This window comes from Tinamus guttatus, unplaced genomic scaffold (genome assembly GCF_059628265.1).
Source record: "Tinamus guttatus ecotype Peru unplaced genomic scaffold, ASM5962826v1 Tinamus_guttatus_pri_ptg000710l, whole genome shotgun sequence".
Classification (NCBI taxonomy): Eukaryota; Metazoa; Chordata; class Aves; order Tinamiformes; family Tinamidae; genus Tinamus; species Tinamus guttatus.
This window is the reverse complement of record NW_028289244.1, coordinates 4,537,290-4,559,519: the sequence shown is the minus strand read 5'-3', so window position 1 is coordinate 4,559,519 and position 22,230 is coordinate 4,537,290. Positions and strand designations below refer to the sequence as shown.

General features: G+C 42.9%; 1 protein-coding gene across 3 annotated transcripts in view; it reads left to right on the top strand.

Annotated features, from left to right (window-relative positions):
• The window catches only part of RNF130 (ring finger protein 130), a 46,794-nt gene extending 24,564 nt beyond the window's left edge, over window positions 1–22,230 (top strand). Inside the window, exons 4-9 of one of the 3 annotated variants that reach the window (XM_088536852.1) lie at window positions 1,192–1,263; window positions 2,039–2,121; window positions 9,422–9,518; window positions 10,424–10,628; window positions 12,662–12,755; window positions 15,487–15,676. In XM_088536852.1, coding sequence (XP_088392978.1) covers window positions 1,192–1,263; window positions 2,039–2,121; window positions 9,422–9,518; window positions 10,424–10,628; window positions 12,662–12,755; window positions 15,487–15,502 — 567 coding nt within the window. In that variant the 3' untranslated portion in view covers window positions 15,503–15,676. Of the gene's footprint in view, window positions 1–1,191; window positions 1,264–2,038; window positions 2,122–9,421; window positions 9,519–10,423; window positions 10,629–12,580; window positions 12,756–15,486; window positions 15,677–21,146 lie in introns of those variants that run through there. The other 2 variants (XM_088536853.1, XM_088536854.1) reach the window with 2 other exon arrangements.

The following is a 22,230-nucleotide window of genomic DNA, read 5'->3' as shown; positions in this document are numbered from 1 at the left end:
ATACTCCCTGAGTACTGGTGGTGTAGTTAGTGCTCTTAACACAATATACACAGTTGTGGTGGCCTCTGATATCTTGTATGTTTTTCACATCAGAGCAGCCCTGTTGGCTTCAGCTTGTATTCAGAGAAAGTGTGGCACAAAGAGGGGAAAAGTAACGTAAGCTTGAAAGTTAATTCCTTCCTCTAGAGGATGTGGGCACAAAAATGTGCGTAATGTTCAGTGCTGTATGGGAGCTGAGTTTTTGCAGTTCACACACAGAGCACAGGATGAGAACTCTGCCTTATTTTCGAAGGCAGAATATTGAGGGCAAGACTGAAATGAGGGAGGAAATAAATGAACTTCCTTGTTCCAGCTGGTGTAAACCCCATCTTGCTTCTCTGGTTACTAAAACCAGGAAATAGGAACTTTGTTCTGTGAGGTGCTGTGTCCCCGGGGCCCCATGATCAGCTGCCATTCTTAACTGGCTGGCAAATGGGACACTGCAGCAAGAATTGGTACTTTAAGCACAGAAGCGGCTCCTTCCATCAATCCACCAGTGCCAGTAATTAAAAAAACAACGAAAAAAAAAACCTTTTGCAATCAGAATGAGGTATGCTGATCTTCAAACCAGTATTAATCTCAGCTCTATTCCGGTCTTTGTTGAGTTGCTTACGTTCATGATCCATAAACGTTTTCTTTGTGAAATACTGGTGGTTTCAGGTTATAGTGAGATAGAAACTAGGTTGCACTGAGTATCTCTTATGTCGCAGAGTAAGGTCAGCCTGCCTAGGAAGGAAAAACAAATTTTAAGCTTAATAGAACAGGAATGTATTACAGAATTTTGCACAAAAAGCAAACTGAGCAGAAGATAATAGAAGTCAATGGGGAGACGTTATTTCATTTCTCCCCTGCTGGCAGAGGTTTGTTAGTTTTGTTGTGTGGGGTTTGGGCAATTTCTCTAGACTGTTTATACAGTCCATGGGGTTTATGCTCACATCTGTCGAGTGCATTCGTGGGCTCTGCAGCTGGATTTTTTCCTTCCTGACAAATCCAGCTGTGCCTCTGCTGTGTGCCCTTTGGGTTTTATGTGAGGCCACCATCAGAGTGTATTGCAATGTGTAAGTATCTAGTCTGAATAAGTCGTTGTAAAGCATAGAAATAAAGTCTGATTATCAGGGTTAATTTGTACTCTTCTCTTTATCCCTCTGTTAGCGTCGTCTTGGAGATGCTGCCAAGAAAGCCATTGGTAAACTGACAACCAGGACAGTAAAGAAAGGTGATAAGGTACAATAATAAGATTTTAACAGTCTCATATTTAATTTTTGTCAGCAGAGACAATTTTCTGCTCATTTTTTTCCTCTTCTGATTTTTGATCTTGGCTTTCTTGCTGGGAGCTCATCTTGTGGTGCAGTATTTAGTGTGACCTGTGGTGTTTATGTATGCTATAAGTCTGTGCGTTTCAAATAAGTTTTCCTTGCTTAAAGACTTGTTGCAGTCTAGCTGGCAACTGTAATGGGGAGCAGTTTTGCATGCTCTCTAGGTAGGACTTCTTGCTGGTAAGAGTACCCAGGGCTAGTGGCGTTTGTGGAACTCTGAGCTTAGGATCATTTTCAGCTCTGCCTGAGAAAGATGGTATTGCTGAAAGTGAGAAGCAGTCAAAATACTGCACTAGTCTTGGCTATAAAAAAGGAATCCCAGCATAAAAACTTATCCCAGCTTGTATAAAATACATGGTTTTGCTCCAAACTGTAGTAAATCCTCAAGGAAGATTGCTACTGTATTTTCTAGTGAATCAACTAACTGTTATAACACTCAGTGTAATTTAAATTTCGAACAGTTGGTTACCAGCTCCAAATGGGAGGAATGCATTTTTATGCGTGAGGTTTTGGGGGTAAGGGGAATGTTTCCAAGTTATGTTGGAACACAACCTAATCGTCGTTTTTGCATCTTTCTAGTAATAGCCACTCTGTCACAATGCAATTCACGTGCTAATCAAAACTGCATTTACCTAAATTGTAGCCTAAACTCTTAACTTGAATTTCCATTCTGTTCATTTTAGGAAACAGACCCAGACTTTGATCATTGCGCTGTCTGCATTGAGAGTTACAAGCAGAACGACGTTGTCCGCATTTTACCATGCAAGTAAGCTAGTAAAGTTGCTTTGTTTAGAAACAATTTTCTTCGTGCTCCTTTGCTTCGTTCTGTGCAAAATGTGCTTTGCAATTTACAAACACATTTGTTAGATGCTTCCAACCCTAATATTAGTCATTTATCTTAGACTGTCTACAGTACCAGAAGGTGTGAAGGTGGCTGCTGGCACAGTTATGGACAGTGAAGGATTTATTTTTCTTTTTTTTAAAAAAAAAAAAAAAATCTTCAAAAACTGGCAGTTTTGGCATATGAGCAGTGGGAAACTATTACGATTGTAATGGGGAGAGATTTAAAGACTGAATAGTGGCCAGACACAATAAACATAATTATAATGAACTAGATAACAGCTACAACATTCCGCACAGCGGATGTGCAGCATCTTGTTATACTGTTTCAGAAACCCACAGTCAAAGAAATGTGATGCTGCCAGCCCTCACACCCCCTCTGACATCAAGCACTGCGCTCCGTGTTAGGGTTCTCCAGTGCCCCAAGCTCTTGGCCTGTGCTGGGGTATCCTACCTCAGTGCTTAAAATGTAACAGCTTCTTCCTTGCTCTGCACCATTCTCTTGACATGAGCTGTTGCTTTGTTTCCATTTCACTTCATTCTGGAGTTTTCTGTGATACTGCCGCTTTCGGGATGCTCATTTGAGTGGTTTTCTACCTGATGATTTGGTTTTTTGGGAAGTCAGTAATTCTTAGCAGCTGTATGCATTACCCAGCACTTCTGGCCCTTTTATTCTGAAGTGCAAAATTTTCTTCTTATGTCCATATACAAATGAGTTCTGTTGCACATATATATATGTATACACACACACATAGCCAAGATGCAGTAACTTGGCCTGTGCTTAGTATATAAATAGTGTTGTGCATGATAGTCTAGAAGCACCTAAGTGGCAGCGTTGGAGTTGAGCTTCAGTCACGCAGCAGCACCTGGCAGCTCGTTATCAGTCCTCTGCCTCCTGCAAGCTGCTCTGAATAGCTGGAATATTTCGGTCCTAATGCATAAAGAACTTCTATTATAATAAAGAAAAGACTAGTTTATATACTATCGATCAAAATATGATGCGTTGGGTAGGTGTTGACTATTGAAGCTATGCAGTTAATTCAATTTACATTTCCCTGTTTTCTTTACACCTTGGGCAGTGAGAAGCAATGAACTGTTTTAGGTGCTCGGTGTTGTGCTTGATTAATATAACCTGCAAATGATTGTTTAGAAATATTCGGAGAAGAGCTGTAAAGCTTTGGTCAAACAGATGTAGGTCCATTTCTTTTTTCTTTTTTTTTTTTTTTTTTTTTTAACAATTCAATTGTTTTTACTCATTCAAAGATGATGTTTTCTTGCCCCATAAAAATATTATTCCGAACACAAAAGACATTTGAGAGTTACGTTGCATGTTGTATTATTGGGTAAGGTTACTGTGTGAATTCAAGCTGTAGTGTTTTGTTTGTGAGTATTATCTGGAAATTGAGAAATTTCTGGAACAGTAATTTTGAGCCATGAAGCTGACTGATAAAAAGCTTCACTTCTGTAATTCAGGGTGACACTGAATCTCAATGCATGAAATGGGTGTTCACAAATCCCCTTCCTCTGTGCCTTTCTGATACTGAATCCCTCTCTTGATCTTTTCAGTCCCCCTTAGTCACACTATTATTTATTGAACTGGGTTATTGCAAGGAGAGGTAAGGTTCAAAAGCCAGCTGTAGCAGAGCACTAGCTGGGTGGTGACCATCTGGGCACTGGCTAGCAGTCACTGGAATCATAGAATCATAGAATCATAGAATGCTTAGGGTTGGAAGGGACCTCTAGAGATCATCTAGTCCAACCCCCCTGCATACGCAGGGACACCTAAAGCACGTGGCACAGGACTGCATCCAAGCGGGTTTTGAAGATCTCCAGAGAAGGAGACTCCACAACCTCTCTGGGCAGCCTGTTCCAGTGCTCTGTCACCCTCACTGTTAAGAAATTTTTCCTTAAGTTCCTATGGAATTTTTGATGTTTCAGTTTCCGGCCATTTCCTCTAGTCCTATCAGTGGCCACCACTGAAAAGATACCATGACCGTCCTCTGCACTCCCTCCCTTGAGGTATTTATATACACTGATTAGATCCCCTCTCAGCCTTCTCTTCTCCAGGAAGGGCTGCCTTCTGGAGAAGTCCTAAACAGATACTGCTACAGGTGAGAAAACTATGTGCAAGAGAACCCCTGAGCCCCCCATAAACTGTTTTTGATCAGTTTGCGCAGCAGCACTAAACACTTTATGAGCCACAGTCCTGCAGACAGTAGCTCCCTGCTCTCAGGGACAGGTACAGCTGCTTCATGGAGCTGCATGAAGGTTCACCTGGGTGCTCTCTCAGCACAGCATCCTCTCCATGTATGGGGAAAACAAGCCACTTCTGTAGATCCTTTCTGTTCTGCTTTTTACAAGAGTATAAGGTCACCAAAAGCTCCGATTACATTCTTGCCAAAGGCTGTTTGAAGACTTTTGTGTTCATGTTCTACTTCCCTTTTTGTAATCTCACCGTGTGTTGCAGTTCAGCTTTGCTGAGAGCAGAAACGTCTTGGTTAGGCAGGAATGGTGAGGTGGATGGCTTCTACAGGACGTCACACTTGGAGCATGTGCCACTGGGCCAGCCAGTCTCCGCAGAGATGAACCCAATAAACTGTAGACTGCATGTAAAACTGGTCAGTCTGCTGAGAAGCAGCTTCCCTAATGTTGTTTTGGAGATTTGCTCCCTTCCTACTTCCTTGCTTTCCAAACCTTACATTCAAGCACGACATGCAAAGCTAGTGACAATGACATCTACGAGACAGTCTCTAAGACAGGTTTGAGAAAATCGATTGCAAGAAACCGTGGGGAAAAAGCCTTGACCAAGAGGAGGCAAATGAAAGGCTAGGAGTGTGTCTAACTGGGCTTTTGGAGGAAGTTGTCATTAGACAGTAGGAATCACTGACAGACAGGATCCTTGCTGATTTCTTCAGTGTGAAAGTAGCATTTTCCCCTGCTGGCTACCAGGATTGTTGGGCCCAGTTGATAGCCTGGCACTGTGTGCTTTTGTAGAGAGGAGTCCAGCTCACACAGGCATACAGGGCCATCCCAAAACATCCCAAAAACCTGGACCTAAATTCTGTATCAGAACATCGTATTTGTGATGGGGAGTGTTTTGGCAGGTGAGAAATTGTGACAAATTAAAAAAAAAAAAAAAAAGGGCAAGAAATGCAGTTAAATCTGTATCATTCATATTGTACCACAGGGGTAGAGATATGTCCAATGCTGCAACTTACAGGCAACACCTGCGTGCTGCTTTTGGTACACAGAAGGGATAAAAGTCCTCTCTATTCCTAGCACAGACAAAAGGGGTCATTTTCAGCCTTACAAGCCCAAGAAACACTTTTTGTATGTGAATGTCATACAATAAAAGTTTAAAAATAAGAAGCATAAGCAAATGCCAGAAGGATGCTGACAAAAGAGAAGCCTCATGGATAATTTTCTTCATTCAGAGGGAGTTTTACTTTACCATGCAGTGTAGATGAATGGGAACTGTGTGAAAAGTGATCAGGAAAGGGGTGGTGTGCAGGAAAGGTGATGACTGAGAGAAAAGGCAGAGGGGAGCAAAGTGACAGGAGAAAAGCGTGGGGAATGACATTGGAAGGGCAAAAGGCTGGCCTGGGAAGAAGGGAATCCATTAGGCAGAAAGAATTAAAGGAGCAAAACCCGCTTGGATGCCGTCCTGCGCCACGTGCTTTAGGTGTCCCTGCGTATGCAGGGGGGTTGGACTAGATGATCTCTAGAGGTCCCTTCCAACCCTAAGCATTCTATGATTCTATGATTCTATGATTTGAGAAAGAAAGAAGCAATTGGGCAGGGAAGATGGATGTAAAAGGACATTATGTAGGGCTAAACTATGTTATATATGTTCCAAGCCAAATATTCATATTTCTGGTAGTGGGCAAAAAGGGAGAAAATGGTGAAAATGACTAAATGACTTTATTCCATGCTGCTGTAAATAGCAGCTTGTTTTATCTTTTTCAAAAAAGAGCCGATTAACCCCCAGTTTCAGAGCCAGCCTCTCCTGTCCCTGCAGTGCCTCTGCACCCCCGTTTCTGCGGCTCCCGGTTAGGCGGCAGCGTCTCCCTCTGCCCCGGCAATAGGATTGGCGGGAGGAAGGGAAGCTGCTGTGTCCCGGCGTTCCTGCCGGGAGGAGGAGGGCACCGGGCGCTGCCGCTCGGATCCGCAGGCTGCAGAGGGCCATAAGTGTCTGTGCGACCAAGGGTTGTGCCGCAGGCAGAGCTGCTGCCCTGGGAGAGCAGCTCTCAGGTAAGGCAGCGCCTTCTGTAGCCCTTGTGAACACGTTTGAACCCTTCCCCTCTGCTCCGTGCTGCTTTGGAGCCGTTGCAGCCCCACACGGGTGACCTGAGCTCCCTCTCGCCCCGCAGCGCTGCGGAGTTGCCCCGTGCGCAGCGGTCACGGTGCCGGTTACCTGCTGGAGGCCGCTAGGCCTGGGCGTGCTGACGGAGCGGAAAAACCCGTGCGGGTCACCTGCCTGGCGCCGTGCCCACGCGGGGACTCCCGCAGTGCCACCAGCCCCGCTGCTGGCCTTGGGTCCTCCCGCCCTGCGAGGGCAGGGCCGCGAAACCTGCATCCCGCTCGGCTCCCTGGTGTCCCCGTCCTCAGGGAGCTTGGTCGTCCGCTGAGACCTAGAGCTGATCCCCAGGTGCTCCTCAGATTGACAGTTTTAGAAAGCTTATTATTGAACAAATACCAGAAATACGAAGGTGGAGAAAGTTTACAACAGAAAATGCAAGGCCTTGCTTTGTCAGCCTGAGTTTTAAAAGTAATTCATGTGTTTATCATCATCATTGCTTTAAACTGCTGCTTTACTCTTGGAAACACAAATCCAAATGGAGCCTGAGCCCTCATGATGGTATCAGCAAGTGTTTTAAGGAGCAGAAAAACAGCATATATAGTACAGAGCCATGCTGATTTAAATCAATATATAACCTTTGGGGAACTGTACTTTTTAAAGCACATCACTAAACATCCATGGAGGTTTAGGAATTGAAAGCAAAGAACGATGAGGTCAAAAAAATAGTTGAGCTGTTCTGGTGCATTTGAACTGTATGAAACTGCTAACGACTCTTTAAAATAATTCATAATATTTAGCTGATACATGTAGGAATCCATATCAATAGGCTGCTTCACTTGACCCGAGTGCTTTTACAGTAGTCAGCACTGATTAGTTGATAACAACGTATTAAAGCTGTTCTCATACTTCTTTGGAGTCTTGATGTCTGCTCTTTCACAAAATATTAGATTTTCACGTTTGCCCTACTCTAAACAGACCTCAGAATCTTAAAAGGCAACTAAAAGCTGTAATTTGTCTAACAGAACAATAGCATCATTATACTGATCAGTAGACTTCAAACATTTTTTTTTATCACCAGAGGACTTTTAAATGTTGTTTTCTGTAGTTTTGTGAGCAGTAAAATGAGTGTGATAAGAATCAATGCTAGAAATAGGTCTACATTTTGTACACTTATTTCAGCAGTAAGCAGGGTTCATATCTTGTTTTTCATCGCTTGTTACCCTGCTGCTAAAGCAGACTGTCCAGGAAAGTGGCTAAATGAGATTTTTAAATTTGCTTAACAAAGCAGTCTGGCGCACAGTCGTGCACCGTGTAGTGCAGAGAGCTTTGCTTTCTGTGCCGCGTAGCAGGAACACTGCTCTCTTCTGAAAAGTGGCAGTAGAAACACATGAAATCCTGTTATGCTGCTCTGTGATTACAGCTTCAGCTCCTTGGCCGGTACCAAGTTTCCATTCCTGCACATTCAGTCTGGGATAGAGATAAGGAAAGCTCCTTCCCTCCCTGTACATCTTCTGTTGCTTGCACTGTGCTCTTTCAGTCTTGGTAGCCATGGACCAAAAAAAAAAAAAAAAAGATATTATTTCATTGCGTGTTTATTCACAGTTTTAGGAGGCCTATCTCCTAAGTGACTTTCTGGAGACTTAAAAGCAAATTATCTGGTAACATGCCTTGTTCAGTCTCTTCTTTTAAAGTCATGTGGGATAGAGAGGGAAAGTCCCAGAGTCTCAGGTGAGTTTATTGAGGCAAGAGCAGCACATACAACCTGGGAGCAGAGGGGAGATAGGGCTCCCCTCCTAGATAGAGCTCTAGAGATTTGTGCTACGGGATGTGTGTGACCTCTTGCAGGCTGTGCTGATGCCTCAGGTAGGTAAAAACACCTTGTTCTGCCACTGCCCTTTTGGCTGTTCATTTTAGAGCAAGGCTGTTTGCAGGCTGAGCAGCCCTGCTGCTTGTTGGTCTTTGTCATGATCCCTGCTCTGTGGTGTTCAGGTACAGCTGCTGCTTTTGGTTCCAGGAGGTTCTGGAGCCAGTGCTGCTGGAAACGGAGGATCTGTATTCCTGCCATGGGCAGTCAGTCAGCTTTGGTTATTCTGCTAAATCTCTGTCATGTAGAAAGTCTAGTGAGACCCATTTCTGCCTTGAAAATAAATGTTTTAAATTAGTTCTTTGCCTGAAATGCTGGGAGAATAAGTCCGTTCCTTTAGTTTAGATATGTTGTTACAGTCCCTGCATACTCTTTTCTTGTTATTTTGGTTTATATCAGTTCACCACTGTTAGATTTGTATTCACAGGACTAAAAGATTCTGTAAGCCACGAGGGTGGCAATTCAAACCGTTCACCAGGACGGAGCTCCCTGCTGCGAAAGTAGAAGCCTGTTTTGCTTTCTCATCTTTGAAAGGGTTTTGCTTTTGTGTGACCATCATATGATGATAGACACGTTTTCTTTCCAGATACTAAGAAATACTGACTGTAGAAAAAGCCTTTTAAAATGTTGTCTCTTCCTTTCATTCACATGTGCTTATTGTAAAGGCCCTTACAAAATAAAGTGCAAGTTTATCCAGTTTACCTTTTAAATTTGTAAATAGGCTGATTTTCAATAGAATTAATTTCTGATGCATCTGTGCTCTTTCCACCTGATTTATGGTCAGGTTCTTAACAGAAATTGAGGCAAGGCTTCACACGATGTTATGGTGGGGACTTTACGTTGCCCTTTTTATCCTGTCCATGTGCCTACTCATATGCACAAAAAAAGGCAGAAAAAAAATGAATTATTAGTAACTTTGTTTTTATTGCAGTCAGCACAAAACACTGACAATTTTTGAATTTGTTTACCTAGTTAAGAAAGCAAGCTCTTAAAAGCTTGTTGAAATAGCTCTCATGTGGCTTGCCCTCTACCTTATGTAATATGTCGTGGCTGTTCTTCTAGGCATGTTTTCCACAAAGCTTGTGTGGATCCGTGGCTTAGTGAGCACTGTACGTGTCCCATGTGTAAGCTGAACATCTTGAAGGCCCTGGGAATTGTGGTAAGTAACACTGTAATGAGGAAAGAATGCTTACTTGGTTACTTTTTCTTTCTAAATCTCTTGTTGTGGTCTCCTCTAGATGCTCTCAAATCCCTTTGTACAGTAAATGCTGTGCCCAAAGCTGCACCAAGTGCAGTAGTTGCATTTTCCTTGTGTGTAGAGCAGCTCATGGCTTAGGGGGCTTCTCAGGGCTGGTTTTATTGATGGGTCCCCAGGGGGAGAGAAGGGCCTCAAAGATGATTTTACTGTTTCTTCATATGAAGAGAAAGCTCTGAGCATGGGCATGATGCTGCTCTCGAAAGAAGGAAATAAGGGAGAAAGAGGAGAGTATGTGAAGATATTTATTAGTGGCAACTGGAGAGTTTTGCCCTGACTAAAGCACCTTTTGAACTGAGCACAATGAGAGAATTAATAATCAGGCCTCCATTTCTAGCTGTGTCAATTTAAAAGTTGCACAGTTTCTTAAAAAAAGAAAAAAAAATAGTTGCAGACATTGTGGCTAAGCTATTTCTGCAATTAAAACCATACCATGAAATTTTAGAGAAGGAGACAGTAGATGTTGGTGCAGTTATGCAAGACCTTCCTACTGTGGGAAGAGAGCTCAAAGAGGAAACTTGGTAACTTCTCACAGTAGTAAACGATACAGGCATGCACTGGCTATCACGGAAGCACGTTTGAGTCCCTTTCCTGAGTCTTAATCCTATTTCTTGCTTCTTCCTTCACAATGAAGTTAACTTGACTGAAGAGATAACTTTATGATTGCCAAATCACACGTGTTTCTCTCTTCTACGATCTGAGGAGTCTCAACATCTGAATAAAATGTGCACGTGTGGTTTTATTCAGTTTACATGATTCCTCCATGCCAAACGTTCGCCATTTTCATGCGGAACCGCTTGCTTTTTCAGCCAAACGTGCCATGTACAGATAACGTAGCCTTCGACATGGAAAGGCTCACGAGGGGCCAGCCCCCAGCCCGGCGAGCGGCTCTTGGCGACTTTGCCAACGACAGCTCCCTCAGCCTGGAGCCCCTGCGCACCTCCGGGATGTCACAGCTTCCCCAGGACGGGGAGCTCACCCCAAGGTCAGGAGAGATCAACATTGCCGTGACAAGTAAGTTTTTTCCTTGGCTTCCCTTACAGTTCTCTGGGTTTTCTGGTATGTGGCACTTGCTTTGGTTTTGTGCTGCAGGGCAGTGGTAAAAGGTTTTCTTGCAGAGACGAAGGTGACCTCAGTGTCTCTGCGAGAAGCCTGTGCTCCACTTTGAAACTGATAACTCTAGGCACAACAGTGCCAGCAGTTCCATTATTGATAGGATATCCATTTAGATCCACGTACAAAGAACACTGGGTGAACTAAAAAAACTATAAAATAAACCTCCTGAATTTGGTAACCAGTATGAGAAGCTGAATTGTCACAAACAGTACTCTTCTAGAATATTTTATGTGCAATAACTTATGCATGCATAAATATTTTAGCCAGTTAATATTTCTGCAAGAATTTTCCCCCTGAGATTGTTACTGCTGGAGATCTGGTGTCCCTCAGCTGATGTTTTTTCTCTTTTTCTAAATTTGTGAATGTAAAAAGTATCTGATATACCAACAGTTCTGAGTATTTTCCAAGTGTTTTGTGACATCAGAAATTTGGTTCTGCACTGTTTTCAAGCTCTTATCCAAAAAAGCAACATGAGAAATTTCCCCAGGACAGATTTTTACCCGATATCTTTAATGTATAAGAAATCCTATAGCGAATACAGTATGTGTGGAATTTCATTGTATTCTAAATGCTATAGACTCTCAATATGATGCATGAACAGTTGTTTTTTCTGGCTGAAATACAAAAAGAGAATTCTCCACGTATTTTCCTTGTGTATCTATAATCTAAATTTGAAGTCTTATCACTGTCACCTACATATATATATATATACACACTATATATAGCAGTGTTACTGATGTAGTCCATTACATAGTGTTTATTTAGGCACAAGAATAAAATAAACGCATCATTTAAACAAAAAACACTTTCTTACGGACATGGACTGTGTTTTGTAAGTGTCCTGGTTTGAGGTGGAAAAATCCAAACGCAGAATGTAGATCCTTTGCAAAACCGGTAAGTCGCTGTCATTGCTGCTTTTCCAGTACTATTAAAAAACCCAGACAAATCAGCTGCTGTGCTGCTTGCTCTGGCACTGGGGAGGGATCACTGCGTAGTTTCAGTCAGGCTCTATGACCACCTGGTTTTACAGAAGGTTCCTTTACTGCGTGTTCCCAATTGTTGCACTTCTCTCGCACAGATGGGATGCCAGGGTAAAACAAGAAATATCAGCAACAGTTCATTCTGACAATGTTTATAAAATAAAGCTGTAGAAAAGGCTGTTCAAATGTTTGGATTTTATGGATGGCACGTGCATTCTTTGATGCATATGATTTAAACCAAAAGCCATATATTGCAAAAGAGTGTTTGTATTCCAGTCTATTACTATGTGCCAAACTGATCCTGAGAGTCTAACACTTTAAACAGTGAACATTCTTTAATACCATTAGTTATGTTTCTTCTTTGTTTATTTATTAAGTGTCTGTATTTATACACTAACACTGAAATGACTCTTTCCATGTTGTATTTCTGTCTATAAAGCACAAAACTTTATGCTTTGCTGTTGACTAAGCGGTCCTATCTTTTGTTTTAGAATAACACTACTGCATTTGTTCAGGGAGTTAGAGGGCAAAGACACAAATAAATTTAAAAGCATGAAAATACCTTGGATGTGAAGAGACACATCTTGGCAAACCCAAACCAGCCGTGACAGTCGTGTGTCTGACTTGGGGCCGGGCTGAGTCCTCGTGATGTTTTCCCTCGTTTCTGCATTTCTCTTGATATTGCTAAGCAGTCTGTGTCTCTCGCTAACCTTTGGGCTCAGCCAGGAAATGCTGTTTTGCCACGTGTTTTTTCTGCTCCTCTCTCCACTTCTTTGCTAGCCTCCTCCAGGCAGTAACTCTGTGGCTAACCTCCTCCTGCTTCACTTGCTGGTGCCAGTCATGGCTTAGAAACCTCTTGTCTTCCGCCAGTGCTGTTTGATTGGAAAATTGGCATCGCTTTGACATAAGCCTTCTCCCACGAGTGATTTCCTCCCTTTCCTTTGTCAACAGAAGAATGGTTTATTATTGCCAGTTTTGGCCTCCTCAGTGCCCTCACACTCTGCTACATGATCATCAAAGCCACAGCTAGCTTGAATGCTAATGAGTAAGTAAATATTCAGATGTTTCTATATATTTCTGGGGTGTATGTCATAGCATTAGGAAGAGATACTGAGCAAACAGAAAGCAAAAATGCAGTAGTTCTGGTTTTCTCAAATGTTAGTCTTTCACTAATAACAGTAGGCTCTAGGATAATATTGGAACTCTTAATTTCTGTGTAGCTGGGTTGTATGAGGAAATCTCCCTGCAACATGGAGGAGTGAAAAAGGGAAGAGTGACAATATTCATACTCATTTTTGATCAATGATCTCAGTGGAAGTTAGGTTTATGCCATTAATCTTCATGAAGTTCACTTGATAGACTCAGAAGTTACTACTCCTACCTATGACAGTTTCCATCTCATTTCTCAGCCAAGTTTTTTGTTAAAATAAAAGAGCATTTAAATAGAAAACTAATATTTTACTCTAGGAAAGGAAGACAGACAAACAGCGAATATGCTGCTGCTGCTTGTCTCTAAGTGGATAGAGCATACCAATCTCCTGACCTTTCATTTTAATGTGCTATAAGAGCTGCAGTCAGAGTACTTAAAGACATTCCCATGTTCTTAATTTTGATGGACCATTTCCCTCCCCTGCCTCTCTGCAGACAGGCTGGGCAAGAAACGACTCCAGCACCGGCCTCTTGTCATCTTTTTATAGTTACGTGATCTGTTTTGCAGATGGCTTAACTAGGTACATCCCGTTGTTTTCAGATTAGGTGTACAGAATGTATGGGATAATTATATATATTCAATTTGAAGTTATTTATTTGGGGAGGGGAAGTGTCAACATTTTTTTTCTCTGAATGTCTTGACACAGCTGAGGTGGCATTGACTGTGCTGATCTCCTACCAGAGCAACGTGAGATTCAAAGACAGTCTCTCCTGAGCAGCTCGAAGATGTAGTTTTTATAAGCAGACCTTTTTTGTTGTTGTTATTATAAAGGAAAGAAACTTTTTTTTGGACTGTTGTTTAGGGTAAAGTTTAGTTTAGGGTAAAAGTTTAGACAGTCTTCAGCTCATCTTCAGGAAGGGGATAACTAAAGCTTCTCAGAACTTATCATGAACCTTTAATTATCACTAATCTGCAAGTCTTCCTTTCCTGTCTTGCCAACCAATTCCAAAAGGAGCATAATGACAAAAGCTTTAAAGCTTCAAATGGCCCTATCAAGTCCTCTTTTTTAATTATTATTTTTTTAATCTTGAACTTGCAGCTCATTATTGGCAACATGATAGCTGTAGCTTAGCACAGCTAACCTGCCCCTGAAAAATAGCCTGGGAGAGCATGGAGCAAGGCGAGGTGTGAGATGTGGAACAGGAATGCCTGCATTTCTAGGCATTTCCACATCCTTAGCAAGAAGATAAAGGAACTGGAGTCTGTGCAGTATCATCCAGCTCGGGTGCACAGAGCAGTTGTATTTCTGCTCTTTCCATGGCAACTCTTCTTTTTGTTGTCCTGATGTTCCTCAGTTGGCTCTGGCTCTATTTGTGTGGAAAGGGCAAGGTTCTTCTCATTGGCAGAGATTTAGGGCCTCCAGAGAAGGACTTTCCGAAAGACGTTCCCTTAGGAATGTCTTGACAGGACACACTGATTTATTGTGAGCTACTTTCACCAGTGACAGGACTGAAAATTTGAGCATATGCAAATGTGCACTTCGAGGCAACCCGAGCTGTCAAAAATTGCTGCTGTAGGTAAGTGAGGTACCCAGCTGCATCCTGGAACTTCCAGGGCTTTTCACCCGGATCTGCAGGAAGCCAAGCAGCCTCCACAACTGCTGCTCACTAGACTGCTCATTTTAGATAGCTTAAAACGTATGTTCACTGGCCACAAATTTTGGGATTTATTGTTTCACTGACACCCTGTGTTTCAAAATGCAAGACAAGAAGCTTTTGCTATGCAGGTTATGCCGAATACAAGGCAGCACTCTCTTTCTGTGACTTCCATTAAATATAATTATAGCATACGTGCTTCTTATGCTGTCCTCCTTCATATAAAAGCAATGCTGATATACACTCATGTATCTCGTACAGTAGTGCTTCGAGAGGAAGGTTTTCTTCTTCTTTCCACATCAGAAGACAAAAGTAGCAGAAATGAGGCTGTGTAGGGTACAGGTGCAAGGGAAAGGTGCCAAATAGTCTACAATGAAACTCTTCCCAAGAACATGCTTTTTTTTCTTGTTTGCCCTTCCCACAGCTTAAACACATTTGTTTAGAGTAATAGTTCTGCAGTTGTGCTTACATGTGTACAAAAATACCTACTTTTAAATAGATCCTGATAAAACCTAAGCGTAGCCTAAGAGATGAGAAAACAAGGCTTTCTCCTGATCTCATAATATCCAGGGCTCAGCAGTCAGAACTGCTCTGACATCGCAGCTCCTACCATTGAATAATTTAGGTAGAGATTTAAATATATTCTTAAAAAGCCCTAGGGGATTTTTAGGGAAAGGCCACGTATGACTACATAACTATTTTAAAGTCCAAAAAAACCCAGACATTGGATAGCACCACTTAGATATTTTTTTCAGTAGCAGATGTTTTTTCCTCAAAAAAGCCCTCAAACTTCTGTCAGTCTCATCTGTTTTACTCATCCTGTAAGAACGATGTCAGGAGAGTACAGACCTCTTTTACTGCTCTAGTCCTGTAGACTCATTTTTCACTAATTTACTTTGTGCAGGATTTTTATTTGAGTATTAGCAGTATTAACTTTATAAATATTTTGTCCCTTTTCTTCTGCCCCACAGAGCAGAATGGTATTGAAGAACCTTCGCTTTCCGGCCGATTGCCTTGGAGAGAGACACCTATTTTTATGCATCATTTATCGATCATGCAGCACAGGCGTTATTTAGTACATTCTATTTTTTCATAAATTTTGCTGATGCCAAAGCTTTGTACTAAGGAAAAAGTGAAGAAATAAAAACTTCAATTATGAAATGTTATTCTGTGAGGGTTTTATTTTTCCCGGACCTTCTGTATCAGTGTTTTAAGCTTGACAGTGTTTTGAAAATTTAACAAGGTGTTCTGTTTCCTTTGAGTGATTGCATCTTTGCAGTTCCACACTCTCCTGCTTCCATTCTGGAGCACATACAAGCTAACAAGTGGAAATCTCACACGGTGCCATTTATGATGCCACCCAGCACTGGCATGACTAATGAGAGTGCTATTAGCAATTATTTCCTACCAGCTCGTTGGGCAGATAGGTGAGCCAGATGTTTTCGTGTATAATGGCCTTGCTTTGACACTTGCTCAGAACTAATTTACAGTAACATTCCCTCTGCTTCTCCTCCTGTAACACTTGTGTGCTGCACCGGGAGGATTGCAGGGTGATTTTTGCCCTCAGGTCAGTGATTGCTGGGGTTTGCAGCACTGTTTTGCCTCTGGTCTTTCCTTTCCACCCCACCCCTTTTTCTGCTAAGAGTGAAGCTAATCTGAAACCACTTCTTCCTTCCTAATACAAGTGAAAAGGTGGCATTTCCTTCCCCTGTCATCTGTGGAACCTCTTCAGTGAGAGGGAGAGCTAGTTTTGTTCATTTTTAGATCATGGAGGATTGATAATGGTCTTTAAGGTAATATAGAAAACCTGTGCAAACATGTCCCTTCTTGCTATGTGTGGTTTTGTTGGGTTTGGTTTTTTTGCTGTTGAGAAGGCAAAGGGAAAAAAAATCTCTCATCTGTTATACTCATTTAGGCTGTTTTGCACAAGTTTACTTATGCAAGCACTGTATGAGTAATTTCACAACAATCAGTTGCAACATGTAGATTTGATTTGCAGCCAACCACTGCAGTTTGAATTAATGAGCTGGGTAGGTGAAGGTGACAAATTGGCGAGGAAAATAATTACAATTGATAGAAGTCAAAATGTGGTCTGTGTTTGTTGCTGTATCTGGGGTGTAATGCTTTCTGCTTTAGTTAAATGAATGGAAATAACTAATTTTACTGTAAGATTTAATTTTTTTTAGTGTACTGGGAAATAGAGATTTTAATTTTATTTTTATATATAGGCAGTTCTGGAATTTAGGAACGAAGCCAGAGTCTACATTAAAATAGTTGCTTAATTCTTATCTATCCAACAGGCTTCAGCTGAGAAGGCAGCTTTTATAATTAGAAATGAAGTATGTGGTTGCTTTGGTGCAGTTAATAGAATTATTTTTCATTGTGTCCTTGTGAAGTTTTGCAAGAAGCAGGAACACAATCAATAGAGCAGCAAGGATGGAAAACCCCTATTGGACTTTTCCATGAATAGAAAAGCCTCAAACATACTGTGCTTCAAGACTGTCTCCTTGTAAGACCTGGTGTTTATCACTGAACGTTGTTGCCAAAATGGATGATTGAGGTTAGAGCATGGCTTCACAGCCTGTGAAATAACAGGCTTGCATTTTTTTGCATGCACTTCCATGTTAAGAAAAAAGCAGGTGGTATTTTATGGGTTAATCACAGGTCAGGCTAACAATACAAGTTTATCTTGCTGATAAATATATTCAAAGACGGACTTGGTGCTATCCCACAAAAGTGAATGACTTTTTGGCTCTGAATCGAAGCAAAAAGGAAATTCACAGGTTTTGTTGTCTACCTTGCTTTACTCCTGCAGCACAATCATAATAATGAACGGAGAGGAAAACGGCTGCTCCCTTTTTGCAGGTGCTACGAAAGCAGCAGGACTGAGGAGGTGGACTAGTCTAACACAGTATCTGCTACTAATGCACCTGCAGAAAGGCTCTGTCTTTTCAATTTTTGGCCTTTATTTTGTGGCCATTTCTGTAGCATCCTAAGATAGCTACAGGGATAAATTCCAGGTTAGTAGGTTTGTTTTTAAACTCAATGCAATTTATCTGGAAAGTTCACCGTAAGTACATAATAGAAAAGAAGGCAGAGAGGACTGAAGTATTAATTTTGATTTATTAAGGCTAACAGCAGATTTCCTATTTATTTTCTATACCTAAGGAATAAATCTTACTTGTTCTTGGCAGCTGCAAAAGATTCATAAGCAGAATTTGGAACTGGAAATGCTTCTGCGTATTCTTAAAATACATTTTATTCAGTGGATTTATAAACCAGACTGATGCCATAGCTTCAAACAAGTGCTAGCAGTTTTCTGCATTCAAAGAAAAAAAATAAACCACACCGGGCAAGATGCCAGTGACTCCTTTAAGTATTTAAACTAGCCAAGGGTTTCTGCAGAGGGGAGGCAGCCTGAACTCTATTTTTTAAGCTCCGGGGCCTTCCAGGCGGGATAGCAGAGACTGGTAGTTTTGGCTCTAGCTGTAATGATCCCTATCGGAGTATTCCTGCAGGTTCTCTTCCAGATTCTGGTTATTAGACTGGAGTAGCAGGGTCACTTTGCCCAGCTGACTGTTTCACTGTCTACAAAATACGGATAGTGATCCCGACCTGGTTATTAGAGCAGCTGCAGATCGAGCGATGAAGAGCGCCGAATAACAGCTGGGTTTTTAGTTTGGAGCAGCCTGTGTTGAATCGCTGCCTTGACGCGCGAGTTCCCGGGTTTTTCCAGTCTGCTCTTGGCCTCCTCGCGAGGCTCCCTTGGACTCCTCTGCTCAGGGATGGGGTATTGCATGGAAGCGGATTCCAGCTCGCAGGGGATTAGTAATACCCTGCCAGGGGGCTTTTCCATGGGACTTGGCAAAATTTGGCTGAACATTAAAAAAAGAAGCTCTGATTTAACAAACTAAGGAAAGTGTTCTTTTTTGGTGTTTTTTCGGCTAGTAAAAACGGGTAGATTCTTTACTTTCCTTTTTTTTTTTTTAATGTCTTTAGAGTGTGATCTAGTATGTAGGAATAATCTGGGAAAAAGGCTGCTTGATCCAGGTGCTTAAAAAGGGCATGAATGATTTGCCTCAGCAGTGGTGGAAATGCAAAGCGTTTGCATAAAAACCTGCAGTTTCCCTTCTGGAAATGTGTGGGTTACATCTTTTTTTTAATAAAGAAGCAATAAAACATCATATCCAGTGCTATCGGATATGCCGGAGCGCATGTTTTTGGATTAATTTAAAAAATTCCTTGTCAGATGAGCTGTCTGCCTGTTGATGAAATCTCTCCCTTGAATGTGCTGGAGTGGAAGTTTCCATGCGCAGAGGAAGTGACCGCCAGGAAACGACCGCCTGGGCTGTCTACTTCCTAATCCCTGTTTGATTTTTGTGCAATAAAAACAAATAAAAGCCGCGCTGAGCTTTCCGAATCCCTTTTGTTCTGCTTCAGCATTGGTTGTGCAGTGTGTAACACTGCAGCAGGTGAGAGAAGGGAGAGGAAATGTTCAACGTCCATGGGTTTAATTGAAGAGCGAGCTGAGACTCGGTCATTGCAAAATCAGTAACACGAAGTGCAGAACAATTCTGAAATTTGTTCCAATCCTGTCAGTTCCAGAGTAGGTGAACTCAGTGTGGAGCTTACATTTGTTTGAAGGCAGATGATAATTTGTCCAAAGTCATGGTTCCAAGTAATAACATTCCAAAAAAACCACTGTGTTTTTATCTCGGGCTCTTTGTGCATGGTGCATGAGCAGAAGGGTCCGTATATTCCACCACAGGCATCTCCATCCTTACTCTGGGCTCCGCGCAGCGCTCGGCGAGCAGCTCGCTCCTGTGCAAGGTCACTGCTCCTTTCCCCACTGCTATTCCAGCGTTTAAAGGATCATAAATGAAATTGTTTTGCTGCTGAGAAGCTTCCCCCTTGCAGCGAGCTCGGTTTGCATTCCAGCTCCTGGTGCTGGAGGCAGAGGTTTGGGGTAGGAGATGGCGTAGGTGATCTTGCAGCGCCTCGTTTGCCGCCTGCAGGGCTTCTGCCCCTTTGGCCAGCGCTCTGATAAAGGCAAAATTCATCCTCGCTGCTGCTCTTACAGCACCTCCTCCTAAGGAGGATGCTTTTTCTCAGCCCGTGTCTCTTGGGCGCATGGGGAAGAGCCTAAGTGTTCAGTGTAATAGCGGCTGAGCTGGCCCTCTCATAAGCTTTTCATTTAGAACGCTAAAGGCTGGGCTCAAAACTTGGCCAATAAGGAGGATTTAAGCACCGAAATGGTGCCAAGGCTAAAACTGCCGTCCCCAAAGTGTCCCGCTCTACTGATGCCTGAAACTGGAGACACCTCAGTTTATCGAGTGTCGTCTTGATGAACCTGGAAGCTTTTCAGTTGCCTGGAATTTGGTTTCTGTGGCTGCCCGGTGTATTGTAATCTAAGCAGCCTCGCTCACAGCTAGTCCCTGCTGGGATCGAATGAAGCATTTTGGCCGAGGGCCTTCATCTGATAAATACCTTCAGAGAGAACCTTTTATACAGCAGCAGGACTGGACTCCACACGACACATCTGCCGAGCTGGAAAGCCGTGGCAAGGTCAGCCCAAACTCCCTGCACGTGGAAAATGGAGCCTGTTCCCCCTCTTGAAACCATCTCTAGGCTGCTGTTTCAATGATGGGCATCACTGCCACCACCAGTGCCAAAGGACGGTCTTTTGCGATAAGAAGGCAAGGTGCCTTTTTCTAGAAGATGATTCTGGGAGGATGGAGCTGGTGGAGCTCTGGAGGCGGCTCAGCAGCGTCGGTCACCTCATTTTAGGTGACTTGGTGGCTCAATTGACTTGTGCTTCGTAAGCCTGTGCCGGATCCGTTGTATTTCTTACACACAGGAAACTGAGCATCTTCCCAAGGGTTCTGGGTTGTCCTGAGGACACGTGTGTGCGTTTTATGTTTTGAAGACTTTAAATCAATAGTAAGTGTGAAGTGCGATGCTCAGGCCTGCCCCGGCTGTGCTGAGACTTGACCTATTTTATCTGAAGCAATCACTTGAAGTGGGTTTGTTCATGCATATGTAAAGCCCTGCTTTGAACTACCAGAGTAATAAGTGAACGGCTGTGAATCCTTGCAGCACCTCTTGAAGGGCATCTGAAATATTAATTCCATGTTACACAAACAAGAAGGAAGGTGCCTGCAGCACAGGGGAGGCTAAGATCGGGGGGCCCCATAACCCTGTGCCCAAACCTTCAGAGTGACGTAGTGGATGAAGGATGTATTTGATCTGATGATCAGTCTTTCTGAGAAGAAAATGTTTGGCTTAAGGAAGTTCTCTCACCTCGTGTTGGGTGTATGCAGGTAAGTAACAGAAGGAAAGCAGCAGCGCTGCAAGAAGCAGCATCTTCCAGTGACTGGTAATACCAGTAAAAATGCTTATTTTCAAGATGCCCCTTCTTCCTGCACAAAACTAAGAGACTGTGAAAGTTGTGATCTCTCCCCCTTAGCTCTTCTGCACAGCTACGTGTGTGGCTGCTGCAGGTTTGCATTAAAAGAGTGGCAGTTTTTCCCACGTGGTGAGAACAGGGGCCAGGACTGCTGCGCACGCGGGAGCTGCGTTCGGGTCTCACGTTTGCCATCTCCTAACGATTCCTTTGCTCTCCCCCTTCTAGGCAGTCATTTCTTCCATCGTAATTCTCTGTCCCCCCGAAGCCTGGTCTACGAGAGCGAATTCTCCACGATGGAGCCTGCTTTGGACATGTACGACGAGAACAAGACCTGAAAGGAATCCGTGCTCCTTCTTGGCCCTTTTTCCGTTTTTTTCATTTCTCATTCCTATTGTTGTGTACTCTTTCCATGGATCTCCTTTGTCCGAAGAAGAGCTGCTTTTTCCAGAACACAAACCCGTCTTCTAGACGACAAAACGAAGACCAGCAGCGGTGGTTTCGGAGTCTTTGAGCTGACGAGGTGCGCGCGAGCAAGCCTGTCTGATGGAAATTGCTGAGTAGCAGCATGGGGAGCTGCGTCGGTCCAGCCGAGGACACGGCGAGACGGAGGAGGCTTCACGGTGGTCCTAAGAGTTTGGTTTGTGCTGCACATATGTCTCTTAAACAGGCGTAGGCTGCTTCCATTTTTTCCAATTGCCCAGGCGTTTGGGCATCGTCGGAAAGGGAATACGTTGCAGAGGAGATGGCAAGTGACTGGTAAAAGCACTCGATATCTCTCACTCAATCCATAACCTTACTGTGAAATATCCCCTTTGAAAGGGACCTTTATAAGTGCATTGAGTTTCTACAGCCCATTTAACCCAGGCAATAGCAAGCCAGTCTGACGTTAAGGCTGCAGAGAGAACCTGCATTTGCAGAAGGATTTCAAGGAAATTGAAGCTTCATTTTTCTTCCATTTCCATTGAAGCAGGTGAAAAATGGCCTACACAGCAAATATCCTTGATCTGTCCTTGTTCTCCAGACAAGTGAGTCTCTTGCCATGGAGATGCTACCGCCGTTACAGGACCAGCACTTGATCTCCCTTAAAATCATTAGACTCTCTGAAATATGCAGGAACCTAATTAGCTCTCTTTCTTGCTTTGCTTTTTTTAAAAAAAAAATCCACCAAATTTTTCACAGCGATTTTTTAAAAGCCAGCATGTTGGCGTTACACAGAGAAGAAAAGAGGCAAGAAGCTTCTTGCCCCGTTCTCCCGTCGAGATCTGCAACAGTTAAATAACAAACACGTTCCCTAAGCCGTGTCCTTTCC